Source organism: Hibiscus syriacus, unplaced genomic scaffold (genome assembly GCF_006381635.1).
Source record: "Hibiscus syriacus cultivar Baekdansim isolate YM2019G1 unplaced genomic scaffold, ASM638163v2 tig00113124_pilon, whole genome shotgun sequence".
Lineage (NCBI taxonomy): Eukaryota > Viridiplantae > Streptophyta > Magnoliopsida > Malvales > Malvaceae > Hibiscus > Hibiscus syriacus.
Window position 1 is genome coordinate 1952867 of NW_024063444.1, and position 13545 is coordinate 1966411.

At 34.9% G+C, this 13545-nt stretch overlaps 2 protein-coding genes and 1 long non-coding RNA gene across 6 annotated transcripts; 1 reads left to right on the forward strand and 2 right to left on the reverse strand.

The window, feature by feature from the left end:
* Positions 1 to 1296: 1296 nt before the first annotated feature.
* On the forward strand, positions 1297 to 1977 carry LOC120185662. 3 transcript variants are annotated; one of them, XR_005522148.1, is made up of 3 exons: positions 1297 to 1350; positions 1462 to 1665; positions 1855 to 1977. It is a non-coding gene; the product is annotated as an uncharacterized LOC120185662 (long non-coding RNA). The 3 variants fall into 3 exon arrangements; XR_005522149.1 differs by having other exon boundaries at positions 1826 to 1948; XR_005522146.1 differs by having other exon boundaries at positions 1760 to 1882.
* On the reverse strand, positions 1664 to 3402 carry LOC120185661 (SRSF protein kinase 1-like). Of its 2 annotated transcripts, none has more exons than XM_039189827.1 (4): positions 3189 to 3402; positions 2357 to 3118; positions 2128 to 2175; positions 1664 to 2058 (listed from the first exon to the last, which is right to left on the reverse strand). In XM_039189827.1, exons 1-4 carry the CDS (start codon positions 3369 to 3371, stop codon positions 1756 to 1758), a joined length of 1296 nt encoding a protein of 431 aa, XP_039045758.1. In that variant the 5' UTR covers positions 3372 to 3402; the 3' UTR covers positions 1664 to 1755. The 2 variants fall into 2 exon arrangements, with proteins under 2 accessions (XP_039045758.1, XP_039045759.1); XM_039189828.1 differs by having other exon boundaries at positions 2357 to 3089; positions 3130 to 3402.
* Positions 3403 to 8748: 5346 nt separating this feature from the next.
* LOC120185656 (40S ribosomal protein S9-2-like) lies at positions 8749 to 11114 on the reverse strand. Its single transcript, XM_039189822.1, has 3 exons — positions 10999 to 11114; positions 9946 to 10327; positions 8749 to 9136 (listed from the first exon to the last, which is right to left on the reverse strand). Exons 1-3 carry the CDS (start codon positions 11024 to 11026, stop codon positions 8950 to 8952), a joined length of 597 nt encoding a protein of 198 aa, XP_039045753.1. The 5' UTR covers positions 11027 to 11114; the 3' UTR covers positions 8749 to 8949.
* Positions 11115 to 13545: the final 2431 nt, after the last annotated feature.

The following is a 13545-nucleotide window of genomic DNA, read 5'->3' on the forward strand; positions in this document are numbered from 1 at the left end:
GCACTTTCATTTTCTCCTGGTTCTCTCGGCTTGAGGATACCCAAATTTTATGACCTTCATGCATGTGTCATGCCTTAGAAAAGTAGAAATACCAATACAAATCATAAAGAAAAAAGTTTTAAAAGAAGATAATGATATTGTAACAAATTATATCAAAAATCATCCTATTAATATGACCTTCATGCATGTATCATACTTTTTTTTTCATGTCCTCTCAGTTCTTAAGGCTTCGACTTGACTAATCTGGATCGACTCGGGGTTGTACAACTAGCTTTGGTGGGTGAGCCTCTCAGCAGAGATTTTCTGTATACACAACTATTCGAACTCGAGACCTACTTAAACAAAATCAAACTGTTTACTATTCGAACCAAGTCGTTGATAGAATGATACATATTATTAATCTCATTTAGTCATTTTTTAAAAAAGAAAATAACGAGTCTATGACACATTATTGTATTCGTTATTACTAGTAAAAGCAGGAAAAGAAATCAAATATTTCACACAATAAACTGAGTGACACTATGTTTCGTTTTGATTAGACGGTACACAAGGTGGGCTTTGCCAACAAAATAAACTATTGAGGCATTGATTGTTCGTCACTGGCTAGCTGTAAACTGATACAATCCAATGCGTTTGCTGTCCAACATTATTCTCAAAGTGCTCATTGTTAACTATCTCATTTTCAGGTGTTAGCACGTGAAGATACCAAGTATGAGCACCTGATCAGATTGATGATAATTGGTTCCGCGTTGTAAGGAGTTGTTCAATAGTCTTCCGAAAAGAAACATACATGAAATCTGTTGATTATACGAACACACAATATTATTCAGCACGAAACACATTAAATTATATGCACATAAAGCAGTACCTGCTCTTTCACTAAAACTGATTGTTGCAATGCTTCAATTGCATCTTCTTTTGGTTGCAGTGAACGGCGAAATTCCTCAATATTGTCTCGGAGTCTAGGTATTTATGGCATCAGAATTAGAAAAAATGATAAGGAATAAAATTCTATAGGCTCTATCAGTCAATGTTAAGACAATGAGATTCATATTGAAGGATAAGTGCTTTTTTTAGGTTCGACTCAGTGGTTAGAATTATGTAGTTCAACAATGATTATACTTATTATTTGCACTTTGTAATTGTTGTCTCTCAGCATCCATTGCTTTCAATGCTTCATTTGCTTGTTGACGTGTGCGTCAAGCTCTTGCTGCAGACCCGACTGTTGGGATGATGCTCTCTCAAGTGATTCATTAACTTCACAAAGCCTGGCCTCAATGTCATCTTTTTCCCGGAAATAACTGTTGGTAATGATTGGGTTGTTTTTTACAACAATGTCGTTGAGGCAAGGTGAGTCGACTTTGGCTTCATCTTATGATCATCGAGTGCGGTCAGAGCTTCATTAGTAGGAAATAGTTACAGATAATTAGATATAAATAAGCTGTCTTTCATTGTTTGCAGTTGGAAATGATGGCAGGCAGTTGCTTTTTTCAGTTGTGTGGGGAAGCATAAGTGTTGGTATTGCAGTTTTTGTGAGGGCTAACGGCAGGATTTTCTGCATTCGGCCTCGTTTGCGATTGCATAGTAAACCTGGCTGTTGAGATACATAATCTACTAAGATGATAGGTTCACAAAATGTTTGGTTATCTCCGATAATAGAATCGGGTATGCTATAAAGAATGTGAAGAAACACATTGTGTAGTTTACATTTTCGGCGGCTTATGCCGTTTCCTTTACAATAGTTATTACTTTATTTTAGTTAATCTTAAGGTTGGCCATTCCAACCTTAACGTTAGACTGAACATTCATCTCTTTCTGATGTGAGCTCTTGACATTGAGCCATGGATGTTGCAGACACTGCTGGGCAGTCGGTCTCTTCTCCGGTGCAAAATCCAGGATAGGACAAAGAAAGCCAACGAACTCACGAGCATCATTCTCAAAGAATTTGTATTTATCCACCAAAAATCTATCCAGTGGCCTAAACTTCAGCCTTCGAATCCTCTTTAGATCCCCATGTCTGTCGAAATAATCCTTCGATCTAGCTCCTCCGATGGCAATCTGCTTGCAGGGAAGCATCAGATGAAATGTGTGTATCAGAATAGTTCTATAAACAATAGAGGACATTACCTTTTTAGGCATCTTTCCAAGAAGTTCCATCATGAGAGCAAGGTGATCCTACAAAACAAAACCAATCACAAATGTTATTTGTGGCAATCCTTTTCTCTTTTTATTTGATTCATGATCATTACGTATGTTACTTGGATTCAACTTTGAGTGTCGGATATGCATAGATGCCGTATTTATAGACGATGCATGCAAAATATAGGACAATGATGCATGTATAGAACAGTGATACCTCATCTTCACTGAATCCTTTGCCACCTTTAGGGGCAAACATCATGTCCCCAGTAGCAAGCTCAAAGGCAGTGCAAGCAAAAGACCACATATCAGCTGGAAAGGAATAACCAGAACCTAGTATCACCTCAGGAGCTCTGTACTGTCTGGTCTGAATTTCATCGGCAAAAGGTTTGTCGGCCCAACATGCATTCCCGAAGTCGACAACCTTGCACCTCAAATTGATCCCATCCATAGATTTCGCCAGTTTTGGAGCTTCAGCTTCTCCTCCTATAGATGCTCTTCTTGCCCTACTTTTCAGTCTTTTCTCGACCATGGACATGGATCTGCCGTTTAGACCACTCGCCTCAGGCCTTTTGAGTATCGGTGTTAGAGCGGACCTGATCGGATCCTTGGCGGGATTAATGGTGGATAAGAGAAGGATATTTTCGGGTTTGAGATCGGTGTGGATGATGCCGAGTTCCCTATGCAAGTAATCCAGAGCTATCAATACGCATTTGCATATCTCCCGAACTTTATTCAATTCAATCCCTTTGTAACGTCGGAACCTGATTAAACGGAGTAAGCTATCGCCGAGGAATTCGAGGACCATGCAAAGATGTTGGCCATTGGGGCCACTGTGCTTAAAGTGATCGATCAGGCGCACCACACACTTGGAATTTGAAGGGTCGCCATTGGTAATAGATAAAAGCACTTCAATCTCATGAAGGGCGGCTTGAGCAAAATGTTCAGCACTTTTCTGAATCTTTAGAGCAACATATTTCTGATTGAAACAAAAAGGATTTAGATAACATTGCGGTGCATACATATATACATAGGGGAAAAGGGCTTACTGAGGATTGTGTATCGTAAGCGAGCCATACGGTGGAGAAATGACCCCATCCCAGCTTCCGTTGAGCGATGTAACGACCAGCGGCGAAAGAATCTCCTATTCGTACCGCATGATATCCCCCTTTCCTGTATGAATCGAACCCCTCGTCCTCCTCCTCCGAACCGGATGACGAGGAGTAGGACATTTCCGATCACCCTTTTCCCCCTTGTTTCTCTGTTAATGATATCGTTATTATTGGATTCCAGATAATGTTGAATACTTCCATTTCAAAGGGTGTCTGTTTTGGGGTTTTAAATGGTGAAATGGGGATGAAACAAGTGTGTTTTGTTTTGTGGTTCCCCACCTTTTCCTGTTTTGGGTTCTCAACTTCACATTTTGAAAGTGTAATATATATATATATATATATATATATATATATATATATATATATATATATATATATATCTTGTCACAATTCATATTCGTCAACTATACGAATATATAATCCATGTTCGTCAACTACTGCTTTACTCTTGAAATCACGGGTCATCACTTTTGCTATAGGAGACAGACCTTGGTCTGGAATTATAACAGGAGACATTCTTTCGACATCATCCTGTGGCATAGCTATGTCAGTTTCGATGTCTCTTTGTATCGAAGCAGAAATGAACTCGTCGGTCTGCTGTCATGCTACATGCACCGGCTAGAGCTAGAATGGCTGCTGCAATCCATTCAGCTCGTTGCACCAACTGATCTGATCGGTTTCATCGGCTACCAAAACAGTGCGTGGTGAAGCCATTAGAGATAAATACCGATAGGAATGCCAATGTAGCGTGGCTGAAGAAATGAATTGTGCGTGGTTTGAATATTTTTATTCTTTTAAAAATATATTCACAAAATTTAATTTTACTGAATAGAATTATAGATGGAGAGGAAATGAATTTGATTACAAATTAATTAATTAAGATTGAATATTGATGTGTCAAAAAGGATTTAATAAATTTTTAAACTAAAAAATTTTAAAATTAAAGTTTATTTGATTAGTTTTAACTATTAGGACTTAAAATTAAAAATTAAATTATCTAAAAGATTTGGGGACTGCTAGAGCCGTTTTTAACCCAATACCCTGGGCGCTAAAATTATTTAGCCTAACAAACAATTGATGAATTTATTTTACAATGTATGACAAATACTACAATAATTGGTAAATTCATCATGAGGAAGTTACGAATTCATTTGAAAATATTTTTTTAATGGTCTTGGTAAATAGATCCCATGTGAGTCAATATTTTAACATATTAACAGAAATTTGTCACGTCAACATGACACGTGATGAGTCACATAAAAAATTATTTTTTTAATTCAGTAAATAATTTAAAATTTTAAAAAATCTAAAAAAAAGATTACGTAACTCGTCGCGTTGAGTGACGAGGTTCCATTGAATTAAAAAAAAATTAGTCGTTTATAGCTATTGTACAACGGCCAGCTGCAACGGTCAGAATAGAGCTTGTCACCTCGACGCAATGAGTTTGGTGGAATTTTGAGGGAACTAGTCGTTTATAGTCGTTGGATTTGGAGTTTAGGATTTTTATTGTGTTTTGTTAAGAAAAAAAATTGAGAGAAATTTGTATTTTTTTTAAAATTCTTAAAAAAGTCTACTCGAGATAAAATGTTATGCCTTAATGTTGTCCTTATTTCTTCACTCAAACTCGGTAAAGAAGAACGATGCATTCGTCAACGAGGAATAACACTGAGAGATCTGCATCAACGAATTATTATATATCTAAAATAGTATGGGTTGTATTCAGCGACATTTTTGCGTGGTTTTAAGGTGAACTTGACATTAATTTCGATGATGATTGAACGTTGGAGGTCCGAAACACATACTTTTCATTTTTTGAGCGGTGAGGTGACGATAATGTTGGAAGATGTCGTTTATCAACTCAGTGTTCGAGTTAATGGTGTGACACAAGTGAAGCAGAACGATTTCAACTAATTTGCTATTGTTCACCAAGTTTTAGGAAAGATGCCACCACCAAAGGTCTTAGATGAGTACCGAATACGGATAACTTGGTTGGATTCCGAAATTTAATGTGACTAACGACTCTACCGAGGATGAGGACATATTTGCAGCCGGAGCATATCTTCTACAATTGATTGGAGGGATTATTATTATCGGATAAATCTAGTAATTTGGTGCACACTCAATATCTTTATATATTGAATAATTTTACTAAGTGTCGTAATACTAGTTGGGGTTGACAATTTTGACATTTTTATATCATGAACTTTGCAAGGCTACAATCGTCGAAATAGGTCAAAAAATCGATGTTGCGGGTTGTCTGATCTTGCTAGGGCCGGGGCTAGGACTTTGGAGGCCCTGTACAAATTCTTATAAAGAGACCCAGTCTCGGAAAGTAGAGTTAGACCCCAAAAAATGAGATAAGCTTTATAGATGTAGTACAATACTAATTATTGGTATTTCCCATATGACTTCAATAAGATTCGACCGTAGGTTATGTGGTTTTGGTTCCAAAAATTTTATCACTGATCCATAATACTTTGTTTGCTTTTTTATTGTAACAATAGTAATAAATCTAATTTTTTTTTGGGCCCTTGCTATTCCAAGGCCCTGTTTCGTCACGCACTTTGTTCCTCCCTAGCCCCGCCCCTGAATCTTACTATAGTATTAGGCTTGGTATCAGTTCCCATATTTTACGTCAATTACACCAGTCCCGGTTAAATTTCCCCTAGATGCAAGGTAATTTTTTTAACTTTATTTTTTAAGTCAAATTTTAAATTTTTTTTTATGCTTTTTTAAATTTATTTTTTATATTATTTAGATCACGGCATAAAATTACCGAGACTAAGTTGTCGGACGCAAATAAAAAAGATATACGAATGAGGATCGATATCGCTGATCGACATACGATAAATATTCACTGCTAGTTTTAATTATTATATTATATTTTTTAACTTTTTTAACTTTATTTATTCTAACTTTTATAATTAATGTTTACAGTTTTCTTGGATTCTGTATTGTGATGATGAGATCTATTGGTTACTGTCAACGAGATTTTTTGAAGAGTCAGAGTTGTGGTGTGCCGTTATGCTTTGTTACACTTTGCGATTGTTGAGATGCACGCTGCAAATAGAGTGTTGCAACAATTTGCGTCTCATCAATCAATTCCTATGCAAATATTGGATATGGACGCGCTCCATAGAATTGATACGCGTGGGAAGCATAAAGATAATTGGCCCAGGAAACATGATGTCTACATTGAGCAATGGATCAACATCATTTCGATTCCTATGCGTTACAAGATTAAACATGTTGACCTTGATTTCTACATTTTTCCCTACCTCCAAAATTACGAAACAAATGAATATCATATTTAACGACACCAAAAGAGGGGAAATAATAGGAACAACTCAAAGCCAAATTCGCAAAAACCAAGAAATCATTATCGACATCTTCATCTTCTGCTTCTTCTTTTGGCAAATATTTTATATCTCAGACAAGTTATTGTTGTTATTCTTCATATCATATTTTAACGGAGACTCGACCAATTGGATTGGAGATTCATAAGATGCAATGCAAAGCACTCAAGCATCTTTGAAGAACATGCGGATGAGGGTGAATGAAATCATATTATATATGGTAACAAGGTAATCAAGTCGAGTTAATGACAACAATGATATCGTCGAATACCTTAAGTACTCCATCACCGTATTTCGAAGGTAAATCTCAAAGTGAAGTGATGTTCAGTACACCTCATGTTGAAGAAGCAAACGAAGACGAAGACGATCAAGGCGGATGACTACAACTTACTCGACGAGCCCCCACATCATTAGCATTTGATCACTCCTTGACATCATCAATAATATGAAAAATATAAATAAATTTTATTATGCACTGTATTAATGTGTAAGAACTTTTATTATTATTTTGTAATAAAATTATTTTGTATATATTAAACTTATTTTAATATTATTTTTTAAAATTATATTCGATAAAATTCATCACGTCAATGTGACGAGTTTCAACAGTTAAATTTTTTAAAATTCAAAAATTGCTGGTTGCTCAACGACTATTTTTAAAAAAAATTCAATAGAAACTCATCACCTTGACATGATGAGTTTTGTAATTTTTTATTGAATTTAAAAAAATTTATATAAAACTCGTCTCGTCGATGTGACGAATTCCTGTTAATATATTAAAATATTTACTCACATGAGGTCCACTTATCTGAGACCATTAAAAAATTATTTTAAGTAAATTCGTCACTTTAACATGACGAGTTTACTCATTACTGTAACATTTGTCATAGATTACATGACCAAATAATTTTAACACCTAGGGTACTGGCTCAAAGAAAAACCCGCTAGAGCCCCTACCATCTTCCAGTGCATTAATCCACGTATGACCCTCAAATTTACTTCTTTTATTCAATAATTATATATGTACGTAAAAACAAAAATATTTTATTAATTGGTGACATCAAATTCAATCAAGATTATAATTAAAACAATTTTAATTATAAATATTTATTAAATTGTTTTTATAAAAATATTTTTAGCATTTTTCATTTAAAAAAATTAAGAGGATTTTAAAAAGATTCTTCTATTTCAATTGTTTTTCTTTAAAAATGTTAAATGATTTTATTTCAAAAATATTATAAAACTAATTGCTTCCGAATTTCTTTTTTCTCGTTGTGAATCGAAGCTACAAACACATCTTCTCCGGCGTTTCTCTCCTCCTAATCGTAAATTTCCCTGATGCTCTGCTTACTTGGGCTATGGAGCTGATCACTTATTTTGTTGTGATAGACAGCTGGTTTCTTCTTTTTTTTTTTTTTTTTTGCATTTTTGTCTTTATTTCTTTGGATCGTATTTGCACTTTGTAATTGCTTTTATTTTCCAATAATACCATCAGCTTTAACGTTCAAAAAAGGATGTGAGTGCGCCAATTAGTTGAAGAAATTCTACACCCTCTATTTTAATTAGAGTATCTCTGGCATTATTTATACTCCCTCTCTCTCTCTCTCTCTCTCAAATGTCTCTTATTGATTTTTAAAGTGTCAAATTTTGACCTTAATTATTTTATAAAATATATATTTAAAAACTACTTGATTGAATGTTTTTAAACATAATTTTATCAATAATAAATTTTAAATAATGATTAATCAAAGTCTAAAAAAATTGATAAAAAAATTAATAATGAAGATAGAGAGAGTGATATTTATCTATTTAACTTTATTCAACGTTGTCAACCAGACTTGCATCTTATCAGATTTTTATTTACTTATTTAATTTTTTGATTCCATACTTAACCTTTTACTATTAATCTCAACCATCTACTTTTACTCATCTAATCATCCAACACAAAGAATTTTATCTCATAAGAAATAAATATTGAACAAAGAGCTTGATCAAGTAAATTTCTATTATTAATAGACGAAATGATTCCAATTATTTGAAAATTAAAAAAATACTCCACAAGCAATAAAAATAAGGGCTGGTCCTTCATACGATTTTGGGTAAAACATAGATGAAATTGTGCACTTAAATGACCAAAATCAAAATATTTTAATCTTTAAACATGATTACCCAAATAACTTCAAACCAGGGCAAAAACAAAACAGAATACTCAATGCAAAACATATACCAGAATCCACTGCAGTAAAGATGCGGAAACAAAACTCAGACCATGGCTAGTAATGGCAAGTTCCAAACAGAGGCTTCTCAGGGGTTCCGAGTTGTGGGGGTAACAGCCATAAGGTTTACTCGTCATCCTCGTCGTCATCGCCATCTCCCCCAGCAGCCTTCTTGGCAGCTGCTCTCTGGTTCTTTCTCTTCACTCGGCCAGGGCGGCCGCCTCCGAATGGACTTGTGAGAGAGAAGTCGATATGTTTTTGAGAGTCGACTCTTACCATGAAAGATGGGATGTTCACCACCTGCCTACCAACCCTATCAAGAATATAATAACAAACATCAAGATAGACACAGCAATTCTTGTATAGATGAGATATAATTTTCATATATTTTAAAGACATTTGTATCCCGATACCATGGTGTATCTTTTGAATGTCCGTGTTTCTCAATGTTATGATATTATGTCATGTAAAATATACATACAAGATTTAGAGCATCCACAAATTATCTTTCGAACAACAGAAGCATGTGTTCACAAATATATTCAAGTAGGCTAAAAATACGAAATTGCTCAAACAATAACTCGAGATTGTAGGAAGTGGGCTACATATACAAATTTAAATATATTAATAATTCTATCAAAGAAAATTTAAGACATTCATGTACTTTTTTATAAAGTTTTTTCTGTTTTGGTGTTCTCACCTTTCTCCATGTCATGTAATCATGTCATGGCTAGTATAAGCAACCTTACAACGAGATACAGCAACTAGAGCAACCATAAATTACCTTTCAGAGTTTCAAACAACAAAGGGATGTATCAACAAATACACTAATTACACATGAAACTGTCCAATCAAGAAACACACAAGATATGAAAAAATCCAATTATACATCATTTCCAACAAACAGTTATGATTAAAGAACACGATTATCAAATGATGGTTGGTAAACATGGGAAAGCGAGACTGTTGACAAAAATGGCAACTAGTTCTAATTAACAGATATATCATATGCGGAAAAAAGATGACTGGTGCAGTTTCTAGAAACAATCTAATCATAAATATATAAACACAGCAAAAAACAAGCTCCTGCGTAGTTTATGGCAAGAAAAAAGTGCCCTTTACCTGATATGTCTTTGCCTAATCAAAACACGAGCATGGTGAATCGACTTGGCCATCCCAGACTTAAACACTAGTGTTTGCAAGCGCCGCTCAAGGAAGTTCTCCACAGTCAAAGCCAAGACATAATCAAGCTTGTTTTGGCTCTCATCCAAAAGTCCATACCTGTTCATCCTACGAAGAAGTGCTTCACCTTCAAAAATACGACGAGGATTCTTCTCATCAAGAGTGAGAAGATCCCTGGCAGCATTGCGGATACGGCTCAATGCATACTGAACCCTCCACAACTCCCTCTTACATCGGAGTCCATACTCTCCTACAAGCCTCAACTCTGCATCCAATCGTTCCTTTTCATAGGGACGCCTTGGCTTCTTAAAGGTCTTCCCATCTACAATCATACATCAATTTCATTGATAATAAATTAATGTGAGTCCCCTAATTAGGAAGTCGGGGTCGAATAACATAACCTCAAATGAGCACAAAATAATCATAATGCCCTCTCTCTCTTTTTCATTTAAATCAAGAAAAACACCAAATCATAAATCTAAACAAGTATATTTGCTCAAATAGGATAAAATAATATGGGAAAGCGAATCAACAAGATTATATTGTTAATTACAAAATCATAAACAATACTCTACCACATATAAATCAAAACCCCGTCATAGCCAAATTCAAACTTAAGGCCTCAAACACGGAATTTTTCAAACTACATGAAGTCAATTGGTCTATAATATTCTCAATTCATTAATTACCAAAACATTAATTGAATTGAATAATTCAACAGACAAACAAATAGATCAAAGCTGCTAATAAGAACCAAGAATGAAACAAATTTCAAGGCAAAAGATAGCTGCTAACATCCTAAACTATCTCAAACAAAATAAATGCAGATTATAAATTAAAAGGGATAACTACTTCACTATACTGACTAAATACAACATCATTTCCAAGAACCCAAAAATAATATCAAAAAATGGCAAAACTAATGTAACTCAGTTGAAACTACAGATCAAGCAAAAAAAATGAATGCATAGGGGGGAAGGGACAATAGCTTACAATTGCGGTAGAAACTGACGTGAACCATGACGGCGCCGGTTTCTCGACAGAGGCGAGAAAGTGAAAAATAAGGTTAGATAAAAAGTAAGAAACCCAAGTTGTAAAGAAGAAAGAGGTTAAATTTATATATACGGACACCCAAAACCCTAACGTTTCCTCGTCCTTTTTAGGGCTTTCTTTTGTCATTTTGGATTCAAATTCTTTTGTTTTGGGCCTTTCAGTGTTTCTTGGCAAATTTGGCTCAATAAGTCATACAGGTAAAAGAATTAGTTCATTATGCCATTTCCAAAATTATTTTGAGATCTATGATATTTACTCTAGGAGTTGAAACTTAATGCAACGAGTTTTAATAAAATATATTTTTTATTAAATCTTATCACCACGACATAATAAATTTTAATAAAAATTATATTTCATTATAACTCTTTACGTCGACGTGACGAGTTTGAATAAAAAAATATTATTTGAGAAAAATTATCATGTGCACGTGATGAATTTGCCATACACTATCAGTCTATCAATTTATCGTAAATCCCAAAATAAAATACGAGTTAGTCTAATGGGCTAATATTTTACCCGCTTTACTTATTGAATCAATTTTACAAGACTTCTTTCCTCTAATGTTGAAGTCCATTAATTATATACATAATGATATTATACATTAAACAACAGCACGGTTCAAAAAAATAAAAAGAAAAAAAATTATCACATGTCTTTATATTATAGTTTTTATTTTAAACTAATTTAATCATCATTTGAATAATTTATTTAAATAGTTAAGAAATAAAATGATAAAATCAGTAAAGTTGAAGGATGAAAAAATCATTCTTCCTAAAATTACTAATAAAAAGAATAAGAGAAAATCGCCTCAGTGACCAAAAAAAAGTTATAATATACGATTTTAACCAACTTTTTTTGGATTTGCCAAAATGACCAACAAAATCGCAACGCGAAATAAAAATCGCAACGCGATCCCCAGAATCGCAAATCAGTTTCCAAAATCGCAACGCGATTCTTGAAAATCGCAATGCGATAGTACAAATTCGCATTGCGATTTTCCAAAATCGCAACGCGAATATGAAAATCGCAACGCGAACACATAAATCGCAACGCGTATCCGTAAATCGCAACGTGTATCCGTAAATCGCAACGCGTATGGGTAAATCGCAATGCGTATCCGTATATCGCAACGCGTATCCGTAAATCGCAACGATAATACATAAAATCGCAACGCGTATCCGTAAATCGCAACGCGATATTTAAAGCGCCATTATAATCGCTACGCGTATTTTATTTTCAAATTACAAAAAGAATATTAAGACAAAATCCCGTAATCGCAACTCATAACCTAAAACCTAAAATCACAACTCAGTCCCATCTCCATCTCTCACTCTCTACGGCGAAGAAATCCGTCCCCATCTCCGAAGATTTCCGTCCCCATCTCCGGCGAAATCCCTCACAACCATTCACGGTCAGAAATCCCTCACAATATTCAGAAATGGAAAATCAACCTCCGAGGGTTAGTTTTTTTAATTATTTTTATTTTGAAATGTTTGCATTATTGTAGGTTTTTCATATTGAAACTGATGATAAGTTTACTGGTCATTTCAATAATAGATTAACCATTTCACTTAGATTTCATTTCGCGTTACGATTCTGTCGTTGCGATTTTCATTTCGCGTTGCTATTCTCTCGTTCCGATTTTCAAGTTAGTATTTGTCTTTGTCTTTGTTCTGTCTTTTGGTTGAAGTAATGCAATCCATTCAAGTTTCAATTTGCAGAAGAGTCGCAACGAGATAAATGAAAATCGCAACGAGAGAATGACTGTCGCAACGAGAGAAATGAAAATCGCAACGAGAGAATCGCAACGCGAAATGAAAATCGCAACGAGAGAATCGCAACGCGAAACCAAAATCGCATTGCGATTTTCATTTCGCGTTGCGATTCTCTCGTTGCGATTTTCATTTCGCGTTGCGATTCTCTCGTTGCGATTGTCATCTCGCGTTGCGATTCTCTCGTTGTGATTTTCATTTCAACCAAAAGACAAAACAGTGTTGCAAATTTTAGTTTCAAGAATAAACTACTACTTTTTATGTTTATTGTTTTTGGTATATCTTCACAGTGTAGTTTTTGGTATATCTAACTTGGTATATTTATTGTTTTTGTAGAAATTTTTTTCGGCTCAATTGACCTTGAGAAATAAAGTCAGCCTGGCCACTACAATTGCAAAGAAGCTTTCACCTGCTCAAAGACAATTGTTTGAGGAAACCTGCTTCGGGCCATGGCTGAGAGTACAGCATCCGGGTGGAGATGCTAATTTGACCCATTTGTGGCTTCAGACCATGACATCAAATCTACCCGACAGTATACAACGTGGTGAGGAAGATATATGGTTTCATTTTCCACCAGCGTATACTTGTTTTGGGCGGAAGGAGTTCTGCTTAATCACTGGTCTACGATTCGGACACGATGATGTAGGCCGGTACACTCGTCATATCGCCCGCCCATCATGGTTATCCCGGGTTTTTCCGGATGAGTCAATGGAGA